The sequence below is a fragment of the Vombatus ursinus genome, unplaced genomic scaffold, assembly GCF_900497805.2.
Source record: "Vombatus ursinus unplaced genomic scaffold, bare-nosed wombat genome assembly UNPS02009062.1, whole genome shotgun sequence".
In the NCBI taxonomy this organism is placed as follows: Eukaryota; Metazoa; Chordata; class Mammalia; order Diprotodontia; family Vombatidae; genus Vombatus; species Vombatus ursinus.
The window spans coordinates 12,762,204-12,783,954 of record NW_020948840.1 but is presented as its reverse complement, the minus strand read 5'-3'; the positions used below and the strand labels follow the sequence as shown (position 1 = coordinate 12,783,954).

The 21,751-nt window shown below is 35.6% G+C and overlaps 1 protein-coding gene across 2 annotated transcripts in view; it reads left to right on the top strand.

The window, feature by feature from the left end:
- The window catches only part of TTC27 (tetratricopeptide repeat domain 27), a 228,476-nt gene that overhangs the window by 29,654 nt on the left and 177,071 nt on the right, over positions 1–21,751 (top strand). For both annotated transcript variants that reach the window (XM_027850566.1, XM_027850565.1), the window contains exon 6: positions 19,008–19,172. In XM_027850566.1, the coding sequence (XP_027706367.1) occupies positions 19,008–19,172 (165 nt within the window). The remainder of the gene's footprint in view (positions 1–19,007; positions 19,173–21,751) is intronic.

Below are 21,751 nucleotides of genomic sequence, written 5' to 3'. Positions count from 1 at the left end.
ATTTTGTGTCTTGGAAAGTTGAGTTTTGGATTTCAACATAGTGAGGTCAGTGACTTTTTTCTACTTGCTGAGTAATTCCTATTATTCATTTGTTCATTCAGGGAATAGTTTCTGATTACTTCTTTTAATATAGTGCCAAGGTTTTTGTTTTTTTTTTTACTTTCTGGCATCCCAATTAATTTGAGGTTTGAACTTCTCAACTTATCTTCTAAGACTATATTTTATCCCCTATTGTCATTGTTTTTCAAGTTCTATAACAATCTGTTTATTTTCTGATTTCATTTTTCTTGTCCATTGATCTTTTCTCAGCTGTTTTTTATTCTACTTTTTTATTCCTTCCATTGATATTTTGTATTTTTTCGTGCTGTGTTGCATTTTCTTTAAGTTTGTTTCTTTTTCTTTTCCCTTGCCTGTTTTTGGACTGAATTTAAATATTCCTTTGATTCCTTTAATATGTTTATTATACAGTTCATTTTATCTTTTGATATTTGTTCTATTGGTGTTAATTCTTACTCTTTTTTTTAATATTTGAAAACTTCCTCTTCTTTGATTTATTTATTAACTATCAATGAATTTTTAAAATTCACCATGGTTTCGGTGGAAATTTTTTCCTGTTTATTGAGAGGTGGATAGATGACATTCTATTTAAGAGGAGATACTTGTCCAGTTGAGAATGTGGTAGCTGGGGTTCAATCTGGACTCTATTATTCCTTCCATATTTTATGGGGATATCATGGAGGAAAAGTCAACTGGGCTGATGTTGTGTAAAAATGGTAGTTTTTTTCTAGATATTTAAAGACTCCTATTCTCTTGGTTGCGTTGTTACTATTCCATTGGGTGTTTGCTGGGGATTTCCCTTCTAGACTGAGCATTGACTGTCCTTTAACTGTTCCCTGGCTTTGAAATATGTTCTTTCATTTCATCCTCTCATTCTGAGAGGATAATATTAATATTTAAAATATATTTTATAGTATTAAACAATAATATTATTAATTATTTTAAATTATATTTTATATATAATAACATCAACAATATTATTAATTATAATTAAATCATGATATTAAATATTATATATTTTATAATATAATATTTTAAAAATTGCCGTTGGGCTTTTGTTTCTGATTGTAGATATCTTATGTGTTCTTTCAATTTTACTGACTTCTGTTATTGATTTACTATTATTGAGTTGTTTAACTTTTGAGCTGTTTTTGCTGTTTTCTTTTTTCTAAGTGGCCACTCCTTTTTTATTCTAAGCCATTAGTTCTCCTTTTCGGTTTTTCGTTATGAGCTCGAATATTGATCCATACTGTTGAACTCTGTCAAAAAGCCCTGAATTTCAGGGATTTATATCACTTACCTACTGTGTTGATAAGAGGATCAGGTGAAATAAGGTGCCTTGCACCCCTTACACTGATTTTTAAATGCCAGTAATTTTTATTATCATGATTGTTCACTTCTTTTATTAAACTAACTATTTTTGTTATTTGTGGCCAGTCAGTTTTCTAGTGTACTGGTAGAAAGAGCACTGGTTTTGAAGTTGGTTTCAGATCTCAGCTCACTTAACTGTGTGACTTTAGTCAGTCAGTAAACATTTATTAAGAGCCTACTATGTGTCAGGCACCATTCTAAGCTCTGAAGATACAAAACCAGGTATTCCCTACTCTTGAGCTCACAGTCTAATGGGGGAGACAACATCTTCAAACAAACAAGCTATATACAGGATAAATAGGAAAATTTAACAGAGGGAAGGCACTAGCATTAAAAGGGCAAGTCATTGAACTTCTATGGCCTCAGTTTCTTCATCCACAGAATGATGATGTTGGACTAGGTATGATTTCAAAGGTCCTTTCTAGTTCTAAATCTCTATTTCTAGAATCTGTGATCCTGTTCTTTTCTCTTGGAGTTTTGTTCTGAGTTTCTCATACTGTGTAGTATTTTTTTTCTTCATATTGAGAGTGTTTCTTTTACTCATTTCCCTAATTGTCTGTTAGTCCCCCCCCATCCCTCACAGAGGTGATCTAATCCTTGCTCCCCATGATAGCTCTTCAGCGATTTAAAGACAAGTATTTCCCCTAAATCTTTCCTTTTCCAGACTAAACATCCCTAATTCCTTCAGTTGAGCTTTATAAGGCGTGCACTAGAGACTTTCTTAAACATTCTGATTACCTTCCTCTGGACACTTGCTAGTTCATGGGTTCTTAACCTGGAATCCACAGATGTGGATAAATTTCAACAGGTCCATGTATGTGTATGGGAAAAAAAATTATAGCTTTTAAAAAATCTTTTATTTTTAACCTTGGACTGAAGTTTATAATTTCCTTTATTACTTAAAAATAATATTCTTAGAAGGAGAATACATATACTTCACCAGATTGCTCCAGGGATTTGCAGCACAGAGAAGGATAAGAACCTCTGCTATATTTTATAAGTGAAATTCCCAGTGCATGTCATCTTGAACTTAACCAGAATATTATAGATTTAGTCTCATTGGGGCAGAGTGCAGTGTAACTACTAGATGGCACAGTGATAGAGTCTTGAGCCTGGAGTCTAGAAGACCTGAGTTCAAATATGTCCTCAAACATTAGCTGTGTGACCCTGAACAAGTCACTTAACTGCCTGCCTCAGTTTCCTCAGTTGTAAAATTCTTATATAATAGCACCTATAGGGTTGTTATGAGGATCAAATGAGATAATATTTTTAAAGTGCTTAGTATAGAGCCTGGCACATAAGAATGTTAGTGGCTATTATAATTATTATTACTAATTGGTTTTTTTTTTTTAGGCAATTGGGGTTAAGTGACTTGCCCAGGGTCACACAACTAGTAAGTGTCAAGTGTTTGGTCTGAGGCTGGATTTGAACTCAGGTCCTCCTTACTTCAGGGCCAGTGTTCTATCCATTGCGCCACCTAGCTGCCCCTACTAATTGTTATTGTAGCAATACAGAGGATTTCATAGGCGGAGTTTTGATGATGGTATTCTCTTTTCTTGATGTGCTGTTCTACAACTACTACCAATAAAATTATGATAGATTTTTTTAAAGCTTAGTTTATATGTATATATATATATATATACACATATATACACTTATAGAATTTAAAAATACTTTTTTTTACATCTTACTATGAACAAAACATAGAAAACATTGAACAATATTTTTTTAGTATAAAGAAAATTTGGTACATTAGTTGCAAAACCATTCTGCTTGTCAAAAATCATTCCAGACAACCTCGTTCTGTTCCCTTCTGTGTATTTTAAAAAAAAAATACTTTGATGACACTAATTCTTTTTTTCTGTTTTGTTTTGCTCTTGCTGTCTCCCCCTTTTCTACCTGCCAGTAGGTGTACCACCCCTCCCCCAAACCTTCCCATGTAACAAATAAGCATAATAAAGCAAAATGAATTCACAAACTGATCTTGTCCCAAAAGATATGTCTCATTCTGCACCTCTCGTCCATTACATCCTTTCAATAGGTGGGGAGCATATTTAGTCATTGGTCCTCATGGTTGATCATTGCATTGACCAGAGTTCTTAAGTCTTTGAAAGTTGTTTTTCTTTACAGTGTCATAATCATTGTATAGATTTTTCTTCTGATTCTTCACTCCATATCAGTTCAAAAAAATCCTTTCACTTTTTTCTGAATTTCTCTCTTTTGTCATTTCTTAGGGAATGTAATGTGTCTCAGTAACTTCATATATCATAATATGCCTGGCCATTCCCTAGTTGATGGACACTCCCTTAGTTTCTAATTCTTTGTTATAACAAAAATGCTGCTGGAAATATTTTTGTGAGTGTAGGTCTTTTCCCTTTTATTTCTTGTGATATCACTAGGTCAAAGGATATGCACAGTTTCATCACTTTTTGGGTATAGTTCCAAGTTGATTTTCAGAATGGCTGGAGCAATTATCAGTCCGCCATCATTTATGTTTTGGTGAATAGTTCATTTCTTTTTTTTTTCTTCTCTCCCCTGTCCCCCAACTTAATAGTATTTTATTTTTTCCAATTATATTTAAAGATAGTTTTCAGCATTCACTTTTATAAGATTTTGAGTTCCAAATTTTTTTCTCCCTCCCTACCCTCCACTCTCCCCAGGACAGCATGCAATCTGATATAGGCTATGTATATACAGTCATATTAAACGTATTTCCACATTAATCATATTGTAAAAGAAGGATCAGAACAAAAGGGAAAAACCATAAGAAAGAAAAGAAAAAGAAACAGTATTCTTCGATCTGTGTTCAGATTCCATAGTTCTTTCTCTGGATGTGCATAGCATTTTCCATCAGGAGTCTTTTGGAATTGCCTTAGATCATTGTATTGCTGAGAAGAGCTAAGTCTATCAAAGTTGGTCATCACAAAGTGTTGCTGTTACTGTGTATAATGTTCTCCTGGTTCTTTGCCACCACAAAAAGAGCTGTTATAAATATTTTTGTACATGAGGATCCTTCCCCCCCCCTTTTTTTTTGGCAGTTGGGGTTAAATGGCTTGCCCAGGGTCACACAGCTAGTAAGTGCTTTCCCCTTTTTTGTAATCTCTTTGGGATACAGACCTAGAAGTGGTATTGCTGGGTCAAAGGGTATGCATATTTTTATAGCCCTTTGTGCATAATTCCAAATTGCTCTCCAGAATGGTTGAATCAGTTCACAACTCCACCAATAATGCATTAGTGTTCCAAGTTTCCCACATCTTCTCCAGCATTTATCATTTTCCTTTTTTTGTCACATTAGCTAATTGGATAAGTATGAGGTGATAACCTCAGAATTGTTTTAGTTTGCGTTTTCTCTAATCAATAGTGATTTGGAGCATTTTTTCATATGACTATAGATAGCTTTAATTTTGTCATTTGAAAACTGCCTGGTCATATCCTTTGACTATCAATTGGGGAATGACTTATGTGAATAGTTTATTTTGTAGAATTTTGTATTCTGCAGGGATCTTAGAAAATCAACTTGTCTATTCCTTCTCCTCTCCCACACTCCGCATCTCATTTTACAAGTGAGAACACTGAGGCCTCTAGGGGTTTGTTTCATTGATTTTATATAAAATAGGCTTAGGTAACTGTGGTTTGTTTTGTTGAAAGGAATAGTTAAATTGAAAAGATGGCAGATCCATCGTTGTGTTGGGATATAATAAGTAACATGTTTTAGAAAGGTCACTGTAGAAATTAAATTTCCCTGCCTATCTTTGCAAGTATGATGGAATATTTATTTGATCAGAGATTTTGTTTCTTAGAATGTGAGAAGGCTTTCTTTCTCTCTGTGTCATTCATGGTTCCTGTGGTATGGCAGCTGTGGCCTTTGTCAGTTTCTGGGTAAAAGAAACAGCTGTAAGGAATTCCTAAATATCAAAGCTTGTGGGGTTTTTTGCCCTAATTCCTTGGGAAATTTATTTTTCATGGCCTCTTACTGCCATTTGAAACAAGTTGTAGCATATATGAAAGAAGGGATGAGTATCTTTTCATTTTATGAGTGAACCTCTCTCCAGTGATGTTTGTTGAATGCGTGGTTGTTGTATGACAGGTGACCTGCAACATTGTTATCAGTCTTTCTGATTGTACTAATGTAGCAAAGTGTTGCCCAGTCTTTGATATAAGGATAGGATTTGTAGCTTGGAGGAAATCTTGAGGAAGTTCAGAGGCGAAACTGTTGTTTACCTTCCCTACGTGTTCTGTTGAATAGTTTATTTGAATATAAACTATAGCAAACTTTAAATGTTCTTTGGAGGGGTATCATTTGCTGGGAGTCATAAATATGTGCAAAGAATTTGAAAATGACACTTAGGAAAGTTGGGATGGACAATTGGCCACAGACTGAATACCCACAGAAGTGTGTGTGGGAGGTGATAGAACTTTGAAAGTATTCCGGGATGAATTGTCAAGATGTCTTAAATGAAGGGAGGCACCAAACAGTTGGGTAAAAAAAGGGGAAAAAGTGGTGATTGAAGACCTCTAGTGAGGGGGAAAAAGCCTTCTGACAATTACACATTCAAAAGTGGAGTGCCTGAGCACATTCTTTGTAGATCATAGCACAATAAAGCTAATAATACAGGGAGCACAAGCAAAAGATACCAACCTAAAAGGAGCCTTAATAATGACAACTTGAATAATGAGTTGATCAAAGAACAGATAAAATGTTTCTTCATCTGTAAAATGAGGATAATAATAGCACCTACTTTCACAGGGCTTCTGTGAATATCAAGTGATGTGATATATATAAAGTGCTTTGCAAATCTTAAGGTATTCTATAAATGTTATTTATTATTGTTTTTATTATTGGTGGGTTCTTGCTTAAAGGCTAAACAATCGCTTTTCAGGTTTGATGTAGAGTGGGTTCTTGTTTAGGGATGGGTTGAATTGTATGTATATTTTGGCCTTTGAGGTGCCTTCTGAGTAAGATTCTGATTCTTTTCTTCTTTATGATATCCAGCTTCTTGGAGATACACGCACACATGCACACATGCGCGCACGCACACAGGCAGTTTTCTCCCTTTTCCTTTCTTTTCTACTTTCAGACCCTTTTAATTTTGTTTTCAAGAATCTAGACAAATACCATCTTATCAATCTTTGTGTATTACATTTCTGTCCAGAAAACTATCATTTCTAAATTTTAAGGTATATTCCAGAAATCCAAACCGGTTTTTAGACATGATCCTGTTAACCTGAATTGTTCATTTTCCAAACCTGCCATTTAAATTCTTTTTCCTTTCTTCTCAGTTTGACGCACTTTTATTAGTATGCTGTCATGGAACAATTCATTCACCTTTTTTTTTTTTTTTTTTTTAAGCAGTTGGGTTAAGACTTGCCCAGGGTCACACAGCTAGCAAGTGTCAAGTGTTTGGTCTGAGGCCAGATTTGAATTCAGGTCCTCCTGACTTCAGGACCGGTGTTCTATCCACTGCGCCACCTAGCTGCCCCTTAATTCATTCAACTTTTTAACAGAAAAGTAGATAGGTATTCTTCCAACTCTTTCAATTTTTCTTCTAATAGGGAGACCACCTTGCCTTTTTAATTCCATCCTGGCAGAAACAAGAATGTAACCTTCAAGCTTTCTTCACCTTTCACCTGTACTTCAGTAATGTCCTCTTAGCTAATCTCCCTTCTCAAATCTCTTGATTTTCCAGTCAAATTGTTATTCCTAAAGCACAGGTCATACTTCTTGCTCAAAATGCTTCAGTTGCCTCTTGGATGAAATACAACCTACTCTGTTTGGCATTTAAAGCCTTTTACAGTCTGGTTCCAGCTTACTATTTTTTCCCCCAACAAAATTTGAAAATGTTTATTAGATGCCTACTAAGTGCTGCAGATGCAGAGATAATAAGTCTTACAGATTCCATAGAATCCCATTTTTGGATAAGATCTTAGGACTCATCTGGTCCATCCTCCAGCTCTGTCCAGTGTCTATCCACCTTTTGCTTAAAGACTTCTAGTGAGGGAGAACATTTCCCAGAGTATTTCTTCAAGATAAAGACAGTTTCCTCTTTTTACTTTCCTATTTCCCCCTGCAATCTTTTCTTTACTCCAGAATTGCCCACTCCTCATGCCATAGCCCAGTCCCTGACCCCTCTTTTTCCCTTAAAAATTACTTTTTTGTGAATTCAGTTATCAATAAACATTTCAAGAAATAAACAAAAGGAAAGAGAGTTGTATTAGAAACTGTGAACTTATGCAGTGTTTTTTTTTAAAGAAATAGTAACAAAATCACTGTTTGTGCCGTGTTCTGCACTTTTATCCCTGAGATTTAAAAAATGGTTTATTGATGCTCTTTTATTCTCATGTCTGCCACAACCCAATAATAGACTCTTCCTCCCCTGTAGAGCAAATGTTTATAATCAAGCAAAAAAAAAAATCAACTATTGGTTATGTCTGAGAGTCCTACCTGATTCTGTAGGTGTAGTCCATCATCTTTTTGCCACGAGAGGTTTCGTTTGCTTCATCCTTGGTCTTTTGAAGTCTTAGTTGGTTTGGTTGGAGTTCTCTGGTCTTTCAAAGTTGTTTCTTCTCATATTATTATTATATTCATCACATAAATTGTTCTCTTGGTTTTGCTCACTTTACTCTTCATCAGTTAATACAAATTTTTACATCTCTGAATCTGTCATATATTTCATTTCTTATAGCATCACAAATTACCATTATATTTATGTATCACATTTTGTTCAGCCATTCTCCATTTGATGGGTACTTAATTTGTTTCCAGTTCTTTACTACAACAAGTGCCACAATCAATATTTTTATGTATGTGGCTCCTTTCCCTCTGTCTTTGACCTCATTGGAATAAATAGCTAATGTAGTATCACAAGATCAAATATAGTTTAGTGACTTTGGGGGTATCATTCCAAATTGTTTTCCAGAATGGTTTAGCCAATACAGAGTTCCCCAACAGAACAATAATATGCCCATCCTTCTATAAGTCCTTTAATTATTGCTGTTTTCCTTTCTTTTTTTTTTTTTTGTCAGCTTTGCCAGTCTGATGTGTATGAGTTGGAACCTCAGAGTTATTTTTATTTGCATATCTCTTATTGTTTACTTGGAGCATTTTAATATGGTTATTGATAGTGTACATTTCTTCATTTGAGAACTTATTTGTATCCTTTGAATACTTAGTTCTTGGGGAATTGGTCTTATTTTTATATTATTTATACGGAATCTTTATAGCTTTATAGCTTGGATCAGTTTACTATGAAAGTTTTTCCCAGTTGTCTTCCTTTTGATTCTAACTGTATTTAATAGCATTGTAGAGAAACCTTTCGATTTTATGTAATTGAAATGACTAATTTTATCCATTTATGATCATCTTTGTCTCTTGTCTTCCCCTAGGTCATGGTTATGAAAAACATTTCCTTTCTTTGTCCTTGATTTTTTTAATCATCTGACTTTTTCTATTTAGGTTAAGAATCTGTTTGGAAAGGTAACATGGTGTAGTGAAGAGAGAGCCAACCTGGAAGTCAGGAAGATAAGGGTTCAGCCCCACCACTGAGACATATTGGCTGTGACGTTAGGCAAATCACTTAATATCTCATGTTCTAGGCAACATTAATATGGTAAATTGCAGAAAAGGATCTGATCTGTGTTGATAGAAAGAGTTTCTTTACCTGGGAATGCCCTCTGTTAATGAAATCGTAGTTCTGGTCCCTATCTCTATCATTCCATTTGGAATTTATTGTGGTTTATTGTATAATATAAACTCACCCTCTGTCAGAGTCCTTTTAAGTTTGTCTAGCAGTTTTCGTTGAAAGGGGAGTACTTAACGCCTGTAATAGGGCTTTGCTTTTATTGAATGCTATGCTGCTATATTCATTTACTTCTTAGTCTTGCTTACTTAATATTTTCCATTGATTAACTTTTCTATTTTTAAACTAATACCAAAGAGTTATAATGCTTATTACCTTACAGTATAGTTTGAGGTCTGGTGCTATTGTCCAGTCTGTCTTACCAGGCTAGTTGTACATCATTCTCTTTCATTCACTCTATCTTCCTTTCAAATGCCTTACTTACTCTACCCCGTCTATGTCATTCTATCTCCTTCCACTGTACCTTTGCTCAAGTTGTCCTCCTTGACTTACCATGTTCTTTTTCACCTCTGCTTCTTAGATTCCGTAGGTCCATTCAAAACTCAGCCCAAAGTGCCACCTCTTTCAGTAGATCTTTCTTTGTCTCACCAGTTGTTAGTGTTTCTTATCATTGTCCCCACAACCTTCATCACTTTTGTGTGTTTGTGTGTGTGTGCATGCACATACATATATTCATATGTGCGTGTGCACACACACATATGTGTGCATATATACACGTGTATATATAAATATAAATTATATATATATACACACACACACATATATTATTCACTTATCTGTGACATATTTTGCTCCCCCACACTACTGGGGTGGAGGTGGAGAGTTCTGGAAAGCCTGAGAGATCTCTGCAGACTGTTCCTGTCTAAATCTGTGTACCAATGGCTTATGAAATAATACAAATTAGATATTATCTTCTCCCAGTAATATATGCTTATTCTGATAAGGAGGGAAAATTAGTATTATCTTCATTGTTAGCTAGGCTATTACTTTTTATTTTATTTTATTTCATTAAACATTAGAGAAATGAAGCCTGCATTTATTTCCCAAATTGTAAACAGGTATAAAGCTTTTAAAACAACATTTATCTTTACAAAACTTCAACTGTTAATGGTTGAAATCCTTTTCAGATCACACATTGATCTGTTTTTGTTCACTTAAAGTTTGGGAGACCAAGACTTCCACCCCAAACCTCTAGCAAACTTATCAATAAATACTGCCTTGTATCATCTTATGATAACAATAAGTTACTACTTTTAAAATGAATACTACTTTTAATATTTAGTTTTGGGGTTGTTAGTTTCAAATTTGTAGTTTTGCTGGTGCCCCAATTTGCTCTGTAATCTTGGTCAAATTATTTAACTCTCCTCAAATTGTAATATTCATCCGTACTACAATCCGTAATTGTAGTATTCATCCGGCACAAAATCAAGTAATATTCATCCGTAATATTGGACTATTAATGCATCTCTTATACAGAAATAGTACCTATGGCTTAAATTTATAGAGCACTTTATAGTTTACAAGTTATTTTCACATATATTTTCTTAGTGAGGTAGGCACGTAGTGCATGTATTTATTATTCCCATTTTATAGATAAGGGTTGGAGAAATTAAGTGACTTGCCAAAATTAACCTTAGTCATTTTGTGGATGGAACTGAAACAGAGAACTTATATGTCTAAATTGAGGGCTCTTTCCATGATGTTACATTGCTACCCCAAATGCAAAATACTTGGCTGCTATAAGACATTTATATAAATGAAGAAAGATTGTTTTGTATTTCCTGCTTTCTGTTACTTTGCATATGTAGTATCCATATTGGTATTTATACTTAGTTAAACAAGACCCAGTTTTCAGTTTGAATATGAAGCTGAGTAATGTAATAGATTTGTTTCCCAGTCAACACAGAAACAAATTTAGTTAGTGCCAAAAAGTTGTTTCTTGACAAAATCATGTCAGGATTATTGGGATATAAATTTAAAACTTTCAGCTAACTCCTCTGCTTTCAAAATAGAAGTGCTGAAATGAAAATTAGATGTTATATAATATGCTGGTTGATTTAGGTGGAGATAATTCATTTACGTATCCAAGTGCTGTTAATTTCTGCTTGTCTTCATATTTTCAGACTCTGCCTTTAGGTATCCTGGCCTCCTGCCAGACTGCTTCAGCAGAATCCAATTAATGTGGCTGTCATTCATTTCATCACTGAATATCAGGAATGTGTATTGTTTGTACTGTCCTCAATAAGATTTAAGAAAGGATGGTTAAAGGCATATATTTTTCAAAAAGACAAAAGAAAATAAAAACAGTCTAGTTGGACATTTTCCACAAGCACCTACCAAAGCATCTGCCAAACTTCTTATTAAATTATTCATTCTTAATTTACCAAAAGTCATGGCCTAATCAGATTACATCTAATGCATAGGAATTTGCTGTGAGAAACCTTTCTTAGTGGAATAACATTGTCTGAGTGTTTTAATGAATTTGTAAGCAGCAGTGTTTTTCAAGTAGTGCATAGTTTCATGTTTTTCTTTAGAAGCACTTACTGCTTTATTAGTTGAGTTTTGCTGCCTGTAAATGGCTTGTGCTGTGAAATGATCTAAATTTTACTTCACTTCTGCACAACTCTATTTGGCAGTCATTTTATCAGAAAGGAAGAATGCTCTCCATTATGTTGAAAGTTTTGATCTTTTAATGTCAGGCTCAAATTTCAGAACCCAATTATGTATTTGTCTTATTATATGTGGTTAGCTTCAGAGGAAGATTTGATATAAGGCAGGTTTGCTTTTATGAGGGCCCCTTTATAAAGTTCTTTGGTTTATTAGTGATGGTTCTGTCATAAGTACTTTCCCCCAGTGCTTGAAGTTGTGACAGAGATTCAGCATATTCTTTGTTCTTCGTTTGCGCATTTTACACCAAAGCAGAAACATCCAGCAACAAACTGAAAGAAAGCACAGAGAAAAGCAAGTATGGTACAGTAGGAAAATAGAAACTGAAACCACTGGATTTGGAGTTAGAGGAGCTGGGTTTAAATCTTGGCTCTATTTTCTGTGTAAATTGAGTCAAATCATCTAATCTTTGTGGGTCTCACTTTTCTTCCTAGGGAGTTCGTTAATGGCTTGTTCAATTTGTTTTTCTAAGATGGGATTATTAGGCATTCTATTTCCTTATCTGTTAATTTGGGTAATTCATACTTTTGTAAATATTCATCAATTTCACTCAGATTATCACCTTTATTGGCATATAATTGGGCAAAATATTTCCTAATGTTGCTTTAATTTATTCTTCATTGGTGATGATTTCTCCCTTTTCATTTTTGATGCTGGATATTTGGTTTTCTCTGTTTTTAAAAATCAAATTAACCAATGCCTTATCTATCTTATTGACTTTTTCATATAACTAACTCCTAGTTTTATTTATTAGCTCAATAGTTTTCTTACTTTCAGTTTTATTTATCTCACCTTTTGTTTTCAGAATTTCCAGTTTGGTGCTCAATTGGGGATTTTTAATTTGTTCTTTTTCTAGTTTTTTCAGTTGCGTGTCCAGTTTATTAATCTGCTCTTTCTCTATTTTGTTGATGTAAGAATTTAGAGAAATAAAATTTCCCCCAAGTAATGCTTTGGCTTCATCCCACAAATTTTGGTATGTTGTCTTATTGTCATCATTCTCTTTAATGAAATTATTGATTGTTTCTATGATTTGTTCTTTGACCCACTTATTCTTTAGGATTAGATTATTTAATTTCCAATTAATTAATCTCTTTCCACTGTCCTTTGTTGCATGTAATTTTTATTGCATTGTGATCTAAAAAGGATACATTTAATATTTCTGCCTTTCCGCAGTTGATTTTGAAGTTTTTATGCCCTAATACATGGTCAGTTTTTGTGTAGGTGCCATGTGCTGCTGAGAAAAAAAAGTATATTCCTTTTTGTTCCCATTCAGTTTTCTCCAAAGATCTATCATGTCTAGCTCTTCTAATATTTTATTCACCTCCTTAGTTTCCTTCTTGTATATTTTTTGGTGGGATTTGTGAAGTTCTGAGAGAGGACAGTTGAGGTCCCCCACTAGTATAATTCTGCTGTTTATATCTTCCTGTAACTCATTTAACTTCTCCTTTAAGAATCTGGATGCTTTACCACTTAGTACATACATGTTTAGTGTTGATATCACTTCATTGTCTGTGGTACCTTTTGGCAAGATATAGTTTCCTTCCTTGTCTCTTTTAATTAGGTCTAGTTTTGCTTTGTCTGAGATCAGAATTACTTCAGTTTAAGCATAATAGATTCTATTCCAGTCTTTTACCTTTACTCTCTGTGTGTCTCTCTGCTTTAAGTGTGTTTCTTTTAAACAACATATTGTAGGATTCTGGTTTGTGGTCCACTGTACTATCCACTTCCATTTTATGGGAGAGTTCAGCTCATTCATATTCTTTTTTTTTTTGCTAGGCAGTAGGGTCAAGTGAGTTGCCCAGCATCACACAGCTAGTAAGTGTCAAGTGTCTGTGGCTGTATTTGAACTCAGGTCCTCCTGACTACAGGGCTTGTGCTCTACCTACTGGGCCACCTAGCATCCTCTATCTCATTCATATTCACCGTTATATTTACTGTGTTTCCCTCCATCCTATTTTTCCTTGTTTGTCCTCTCTCTCCTTTGACCTTTTCACTCCTCACCAGTGTTTTTCTTCTGTTTACCTCTTCCCTCAATATACTTTCCTTTCTATCAGTTCCCTCCTTCTTTATGTGAAATAATCTACCCCCTTCTCTCTCTCCCTTCCTTCTGCACCCAGTATACTCCTCTTTTTCAGCCTTTAATTAATTAGTTTATATCATTCCCTGAAATTCACCATAACCTCTATGTATATTCCTCTTAGCTATACTGTTAGTGGTACAATTTTTTTTTTTTGGCTAGGCAGTGGGGTTAAGTGACTTGCCCAGGGTCAGAGAGCTAGTAAGTGTTATGTGTCTGAGGCCTGATTTGAACTCAGATCCTCCTGAATCCAGGGCCGTTGCTCTATCCATTGCGCCACCTAGCTACCCCCGTGTGGTACAATTTTTTAAGAATTACAAGTATCATCTTTCCATGTAGGGATGTAAACAGTTTAGTTCCATTGAATCCCTTATGTTTTCTTTTTCCTTTTCTCTTTTTATGCTTCTTTTGGGTCTTGATGTTGGAGATCAAATTTTTTTGTTCAGTTCTGGTCTTCTCCTCATGAGAACTTAAAGTCCTTCTATTTCGTTGAATGACCATTTTTTCCCCTTGAAGTATTATGCTTGATTTCTCTGGGTAGGTGATTCTTGGTTGTAGTTCTAGCTTCTTTGCCTTCCCTCACTTTTCTTATATAGGAACTGAGAGTGTAGAACTAGATGACTTCCAAAATCCCTTTCAGTTCTAAAACTGTGATCCAAACTCTGGCTGCCTTTTTGTTTGCTAACAAGCATTTATTAAGTGCCTATCCTACGTCAGACATCGTGCTAAGAAAAGCAAAAATAGTCTCTGCTCTCAAGGAGATCATAGGCTAATAAGAGAATTAGTTTAATAGTACAAATTCTAAATCACCATTGCTACTTTGATGAAAGTCAAGTTTCATCGGTTTGGGTAATCCTCCTGCAGCCCCGAACTCAGTCCACTTGTTGTTCTGAGCCATTCTTGTCCTTGTTTTTCCTGAAGTTCTCCATAGAATATCTACTAAGTGCATTGCAGATCAGGGTGAGGGTTGAAAGTCACAAGTCTTCTTGACTTTATAAATTTTAGATACCACCGTGCCATTAGGACTCTTTTCTTTAATTCTCGGAATGTTATTGGCTCGTCCTCTTTTTTAGTTACGTGGAACCTCTGTCTTTTATGACATTTGTCCCTTGCAAATCCTCATTGGTAACATAAGATCATAGGAACATAGATTTAGAACTGGAAGAGAACTTTAGAGGCCATTGAGTCCAACCCCTTTATTTTACAGATGAGGAAACTGAGGCACAGTTGCCAGAACCAGCTTATGCCTGAGATTGCTGTCTCATGTTACTTAATAATAATAGTAATAATAGCTAGCATTTATATGTTACCTAGAATGTGCCAGACACTGTGCTCAGTACTTTACAAATATTATCTTATTTGATCCTCATAGCAATCCTGGAGGTATATGCTATTATCATCCCTTTTTTTATAGCAGGGGAAACTGAGGCAAGCAGAAATTAACTTGCCCAAGGTCACTATTAGTAAGGATCTGAGGCTGGATTTGAACTCAAGTCTTCCTGCCTATAAACCAAGTGCTCACTCTACTGTGCCACCTATCAGCTCCTGTTGAGTCTTTCCATTTCCTTTTGAAGTATTTGTAGTTTTAGTTCTTCTGACTGTGTGGTATTCTGTGATTTGCAACTATATAGAATACACTGTAGGGTTTTCTCTTTTTTTGACTGGATCTGTAATTGGTGTAGGTAACTCCCACTAAGAAATTCCCCAAAGCTCAGAAACTGTTCTGTGATTTGTTGTCTTGAGGGTAGACAGGTTTACTAAAAGGTTAAGTAATTTGTTTAGGGTTCCACTATGTGTCAGGCAGAACTTTCCAGGTGTTTCTGATTTTTTCTACCACTATTTTATCCACTTTATTTACCACTTGGAGCCACCGTGGCTCTCAGTTTCTAAAATATTGCCTGAAAGAAAATTTGGCTTTTGTAGCATTAAGTAATCTGGGGTCATCGAAAGTCCTGTGCTTCTTTCCAAATGTGAACCATCGTAATTTTTTTTTTTTTACTGAAGTCCTGCTCATTTACCTCATTAGCATAACTGTGACACTGAGTTCTTCAAGGCTTTGCAACAATAGGCCAATAGTGGCTGGTTCCACTGATCTGGAAAGTGGAATATGGTAACAGACTATGTCTGGTGTTTGAGGTTAATCCCAGCTTCCTATAAGAACGTTCCTTACCAGAAATTTGACTTCCAGGTGGTGACTTTTTTTGGGAGGAGAGCAAAGGCCAGGAAAATCTAAGAAATAGACAAAGCCATAAAATGGCCTTCAGTCTTGTATAGCCTCTGTCTTAAGGGAGTTTTAAGATTTCATTAAGAATGTAATTCTTATTTAGCAGTCATGTATAAAGAATACTTTTTCAGTTGTTTTTTAATTTTAATGTTCTTCGAAAAAAAATTACTATAATGCTTGTCACCCTGTTACGGTGAGACCACATCAAGGCTATAATCTGTTTAAATCTGGGTGTCACTTTCTAAGAGCGGCATGGATAACCTATAATATATACACAAGAGGTTGGTTGAGATAGTGAGGAATCCAAAAGCATGTCATGATTAATGGTTGGGGGAACTGGGGCTGTCTGTTTCAAGAAAAAAAAAAATTGGAGGAACATGGTTATTGTCAGATGGAAATAGAGAAAGGTGGTGTTGTTGTTGATTTTTTTTTTTTAATTCCAGTGGCCAAAACCAAGACTAACAGTTTGAGGCAGATATCCGATCAGCATAAGAAAGAACATTCTAACAGCCAGAGCTATCTGGCAGTGGAATAGGATTCCCTTAGGAATTAGTGAGCTTGTTTTCAACCAGAAGTTAGAAGGCCACTTGCCAGTGGTGCCAGAGAAGGGACTTGTGGCTATCAGTGCCTTGGACTTAATAAACATTTGTTATTTAATAAATGCTACATGTTTGTTCAGTTATGTAGGAAGTTCTGATAGACCACCTTTTATATTACTTATGGCTCTTAAGTGTTTATAGTTCTTATATTTGTGTGTGTGTGTGTGTATGTGTGTAACATATTCTATAATAGGTGAATTTAAAGTATATTGTTTGTTTTATTTAACTATAGAGACAGTTATAATTTAATATGTAATATATAGTATATATAGTATAATATAATTATAATTTAATATATAATTTATATGTGCTCCTGCTGGGTCACTATTTTTATACTGCATCAATATTTTATTCTTAATTTAATTTTTCTCATGAACCGTAATTGTTTTCTCACCGCCTCTCTTCTTCCCACATTGAAATAAACAGGAAAACAAAACCCTTGTAACAAATACATAGTTTTTTTTCTGAGTTACTGTTTTTTTTTTAACTCTCCACTCTTTTTAGTGAAGTAAATCAGAGGTCATCTCTATTTACACCCTATGAACTCTTCAAAACTCCATGTCTATAAATCTTCCCTGAGCACATGGGATTTATTTTCTATTTTTCTGGAACTTCTTTGCGTTAAAACTCCTTCCCTGAGGGTGAGCTATCCTGGTAGGTGTGTGAGTGAGCAAGCCTACCTCACATAGCTCCAGAAGAGACCAGACTAGTTCTATCTGGTTATCCACTTCGGCCATTTTCTTGCCATCTGCCCTGTTGTATGTGTTCTCTTGACCCTCCACACATCTTCCTATAACCTTCATTTTCCACTTTATGTTCTAGGAACCTTGATCAAATCAGTACTAATATTGATCTTGAAAGTGACTCACTTGACTCCACTGTAGTTCTGTTCACCGTCCCTATGACTTCTCCTTTTGTTTTTGTATCCTCAGGGCTTAGCACAGTGCTTGGCACAGAGTGTTTAATAAATACTTGTTGATTCATTGGTCAGGCAGCTCGATCATGCAGTGGATAGAGCACTAGACTTGGAATCAGGAAGACTCATCTTCCTGAATTCAAATGTGGCCTAAGGCATTTACTAGCTGTATGACCCTGGGAAAATCACTTAACATTGTTTGCCTCAGGTACCTCATCTGTAAAATGAGCTGGAGAAGGAAATGGCAAACCACTCCATCATCTTTGCCAAGAAAACCCCCAAATGGGGCTGTGAAGAGTTGGACACAACTGAAAATGCCTGAACAACAGAAATTCAACAAAATTGTTTTTAACAATATTCTTTATTTTCTCTGCATTTTCAACACACACATTTCCCAACAAACACCTCTTCCTATAAAGCATATTCTGTGAAAGCAGCTTATTGACTGTTAAGAGAAGGAGGGATGTATGTCCTTTATCTTTAACAGTATGTTTTTACCTGATAGTTTTGATGAAGATTACTTTATAATATGTTTATTATTGGGAGGGCCAATCTTCCATCATTTGTTGCTATTTGTAGCCTTTGCTAGCTCTCTGGGCTATTGTTGAATGAACTCCCTTAATTTCCTCTGATGCTGCATCCTACTCTTTTCTATTTGTCTACCATACCAGTCCATGGCAGCACATGGGAACAGCTTTGGTTCCTGCCGGGGGATTCTGGGGATCAGTCCATGGCAGCGATTGTAACGATGATTGGAAGTACAAAAGTTCTAGCATTTTCTGAGATCTCTCTTATAGAATCTTTTTCTGTTTCTTTCCCTACTGGCCATTGGGGAACATGTATGGTTATGGCTCAGTGCATTCTTCTGGGCTGTTTTTCTGTAGCATAGTGTCTCAGGAGCAACACTGGTTCTCAGCTCTACCCTGAGTCCTTAGATGGAGGATCATGCAGGTAGTGGGAGCACACTGTAGCTATATAAAGGCCTTATAATGCCTTTTCCCTAACTCTTTTTCTCTTCAATTACTATAACTTATTACTATAACTTTCTCTTCTTCACCTTTGATTATCTCTGCAGAATTTTCTGTCTTAGTTCTGGGGTGGAGGAAGAGCTTATGCCCATGTCTGAGGTAGCTGTGCCTCTGGGCCATGGTGAGAGCTGGATAGCAACCAGTAGTGACAGCAGTAGTAGAATATAACTAGTACGGGTCAGAGCGTATCTCATTTTTTTTTGTCAGTGCCTGGCACGATATAGGAGCATAATAAATTGTGGTTGATTTGTTGATTGGTAGCTGTAGCAGCAGCTGCATCTCTTGTTGTCAGCTCTATCCATTGTTTTTCCTCTCATTTTGGCCACAGTTCTATAGTTTTTATTGGTGATTGATGATAGGTTTTCTTGCCTTGTGAGTACAATAATATCTTTACAGAGAATAAATTCTTAATGTCTTCTCTTGTCTTACAGTGATGAAACTAGAAAATCTGTTGGCCAAGGAGACATGTGGATACCTGAATGTTCAGTTCCATCTTGAGTGTGCGCATACGTATTTGTATTATTATGAATATGCAAAAGCAAAAGACCAGTTCAGCGTTGCTAAAGACATAACCAAACTGAAAATTAATTTGACAGGTAAAAATCTACTTTTCTTGTTTTAGAAAATTTATGACCAATTCATATATTCAAATTTTAAAATTAAGGTTAATGTATCTTTGTTTTATGGTTGCTGAGCACTTTAGCATACCTATTTTACCATGCTCTCCAATTCTTCTCTCTTCTATTTTCCTTTTCTATAAATAGGGCTTAAAATTTTATTTAAATTTTATAACAAATATGTCAAATCTAAATATGTGCACTCAAATTATTAATATCAATAAGATGGTTTTATTATGAGAAACTTTGTTAAAGTCCTGCTCTGTGAGAGGCACTGTGCTAGTAGGTCTTGGGGATGCAGAGTCTGATGAAAACTTCTAATTATAAGAGCTTGTATTTTTTTAATTTTAACATTTTAATAAGTTTTTATTGATATTTTCTGTTCTTTACATCACCATAGTACGCCATGTGTCACTCCCCTTGCCCCTCCTAGAGAGTCATCTAATATAACAAATAGTATTTTTTTAGAGAGGAAAAAAAAAAGTCAGCACAACTGATTGATACATTGAAAAAATCCAAAAACATGCATTTTGTAATACCTGTGGACCTCCCACATTCATGAAGGAGAGGTTTAGGGGTGTCATACAGTTCTTCATTCTGTTCCTACTTGATCTTTATAATTTTGTTATATTTGATTTCTTTGGTGTGTAGTTTTTCCCCCATTTATGTTGTTGTAGTTACTGCATATATTGTTTTCTTGATCCGTATTATTCTGCTTCTCTGTGGTCATCACACATATCATTTCTTCTTTTCTTAATGGTATTTTATTTTTTCCAGTTACATGTAAAGACAATTTTTAACAATCATTTTTTATAAGATTTTGAATTTCCATTTTTTTCCCTCTCTCCTTTCCCTCCCTTCTCCCTTAGACAGTAAGCAATTTGACGTAGGTTATATATGTGCAATCATGTAAAACACATTTCCATATTGGTTATGTTGTAAAAAGAAACAGAACAAAAGGAAAAGACTATGAAAAAAATAAAGAATGTTAAAATAATGTGCTTTGATTTGTATTCAGACTTCATAGTTCTTTCTCTGGATGTGGATAGCATTTTCCATCTTGAGTCTTTGGAATTGTCTTGGATCGTATTGTTGAGAAGGGCTAAGTCTATCAGAGTTGATCATTGCACATTGTTGCTGTTACTGTGTACAATGTCCTCCTGATTCCGCTCATTGCACTCAGCATCAGTTTGTACAAGTCTTTCCAAGTTTTTTGAAATCTGCCTGCTCATCATTTCTTATAGCACAGTAGTTTTCCATGACATTCATGTACTACAACTTGTTCAGCCATTCCCCAGTTGATGGGCATCCCCTCTATTTCCGATTCTTTGCCACCACAGAAAGAGCCGCTATAAATATTTTTTTGTACATGTGGTTCCTTTTCCCTTTTTTATGATCTCTTTGGGATGTAGATATAGCAGTGGCACTGCTGGATCAAAGGGCATGTACAATTTTATAGCCTTTGGGCATAGTTCCAAGTTGCTCTTCAGAATGGCTGGATAAGTTCACAGATCCACCAACAGTGTGTTAGTGTCCCAATTTTCTCACATCTTCAACATTTATCATTTTCTGTCATATTAGCCAGTCTGGTAGGTGTGAGGCCTTACCTCAGAGTTGTTTTAATTTACATTTCCCTAATCAATAGTGATTTAGAGCATTTTTTCATATGACTATAGATACACACATCATTTCTTACAGCACAGTAATATCCCATTATATTTATGTACCACAATTTGTTTAGGGCAGCTAGGTGGCACAGTGGGTAGATTGCTGGCCCTGGAGTCAAGAGGACCTGAGTTCAAATGTGGCCTCCCCTGGGCAAGTCATTTACCCATTTGCCTCAGTTTCCTCATCTGTAAAATGAGCTGGAGAAAGAAATGGCAAACCACTCCAATACCATGAAGAGTTGGACATGACTAATCAACAAAATTACCACAATTTGTTTACCCATTCGCCAGTTCAAGAGCTTAAATTTGTAGGAAGACAGTGGAGTTTTGCCTTGGCCGGAGTATTTCCCCATCATTCTCTGGTGGGCTTTGGCCAGGCCCTACTGTGACTTTTGCTAAGACTTGATTGCCATCCATAGAAAAGCACCCTAAGCATAGGAGGCAGAGTAGCAATTTAACTAGTTGGCAGCAGGAAAAAAGAGTTGTAAAATAAATATGGGGTCAATGTCAAGAAAAAACAGGATTTTAAACTATATAATAGATATGCCTTTAAATCCTTTAGAGCCTGTCTTGACAATTGTCTGAGTAACCCTTAAGCTGAAAGAGCAGCCATCATTGGGGAATAAAAGCAATCCCGGGGGGGGGGGGGGGGGTCAGATCGAAGCTCCTTAAGGTCACAAGTAGACCTTGAACTTGAATTAACTGCTGTGATCAGGTACTGGGATGAGGGAGAGGGTTGGGTAGTTGGGCCAATCACTGACTGCAGCTATTATTGGCTTCGATTTTGCATCATGCATCCTTTCCCTGTCTGAAAACTGTATCCTTATCAGCTTAGTAAACATGTACACACACACACACACACACACACACACACACACACACACACACACA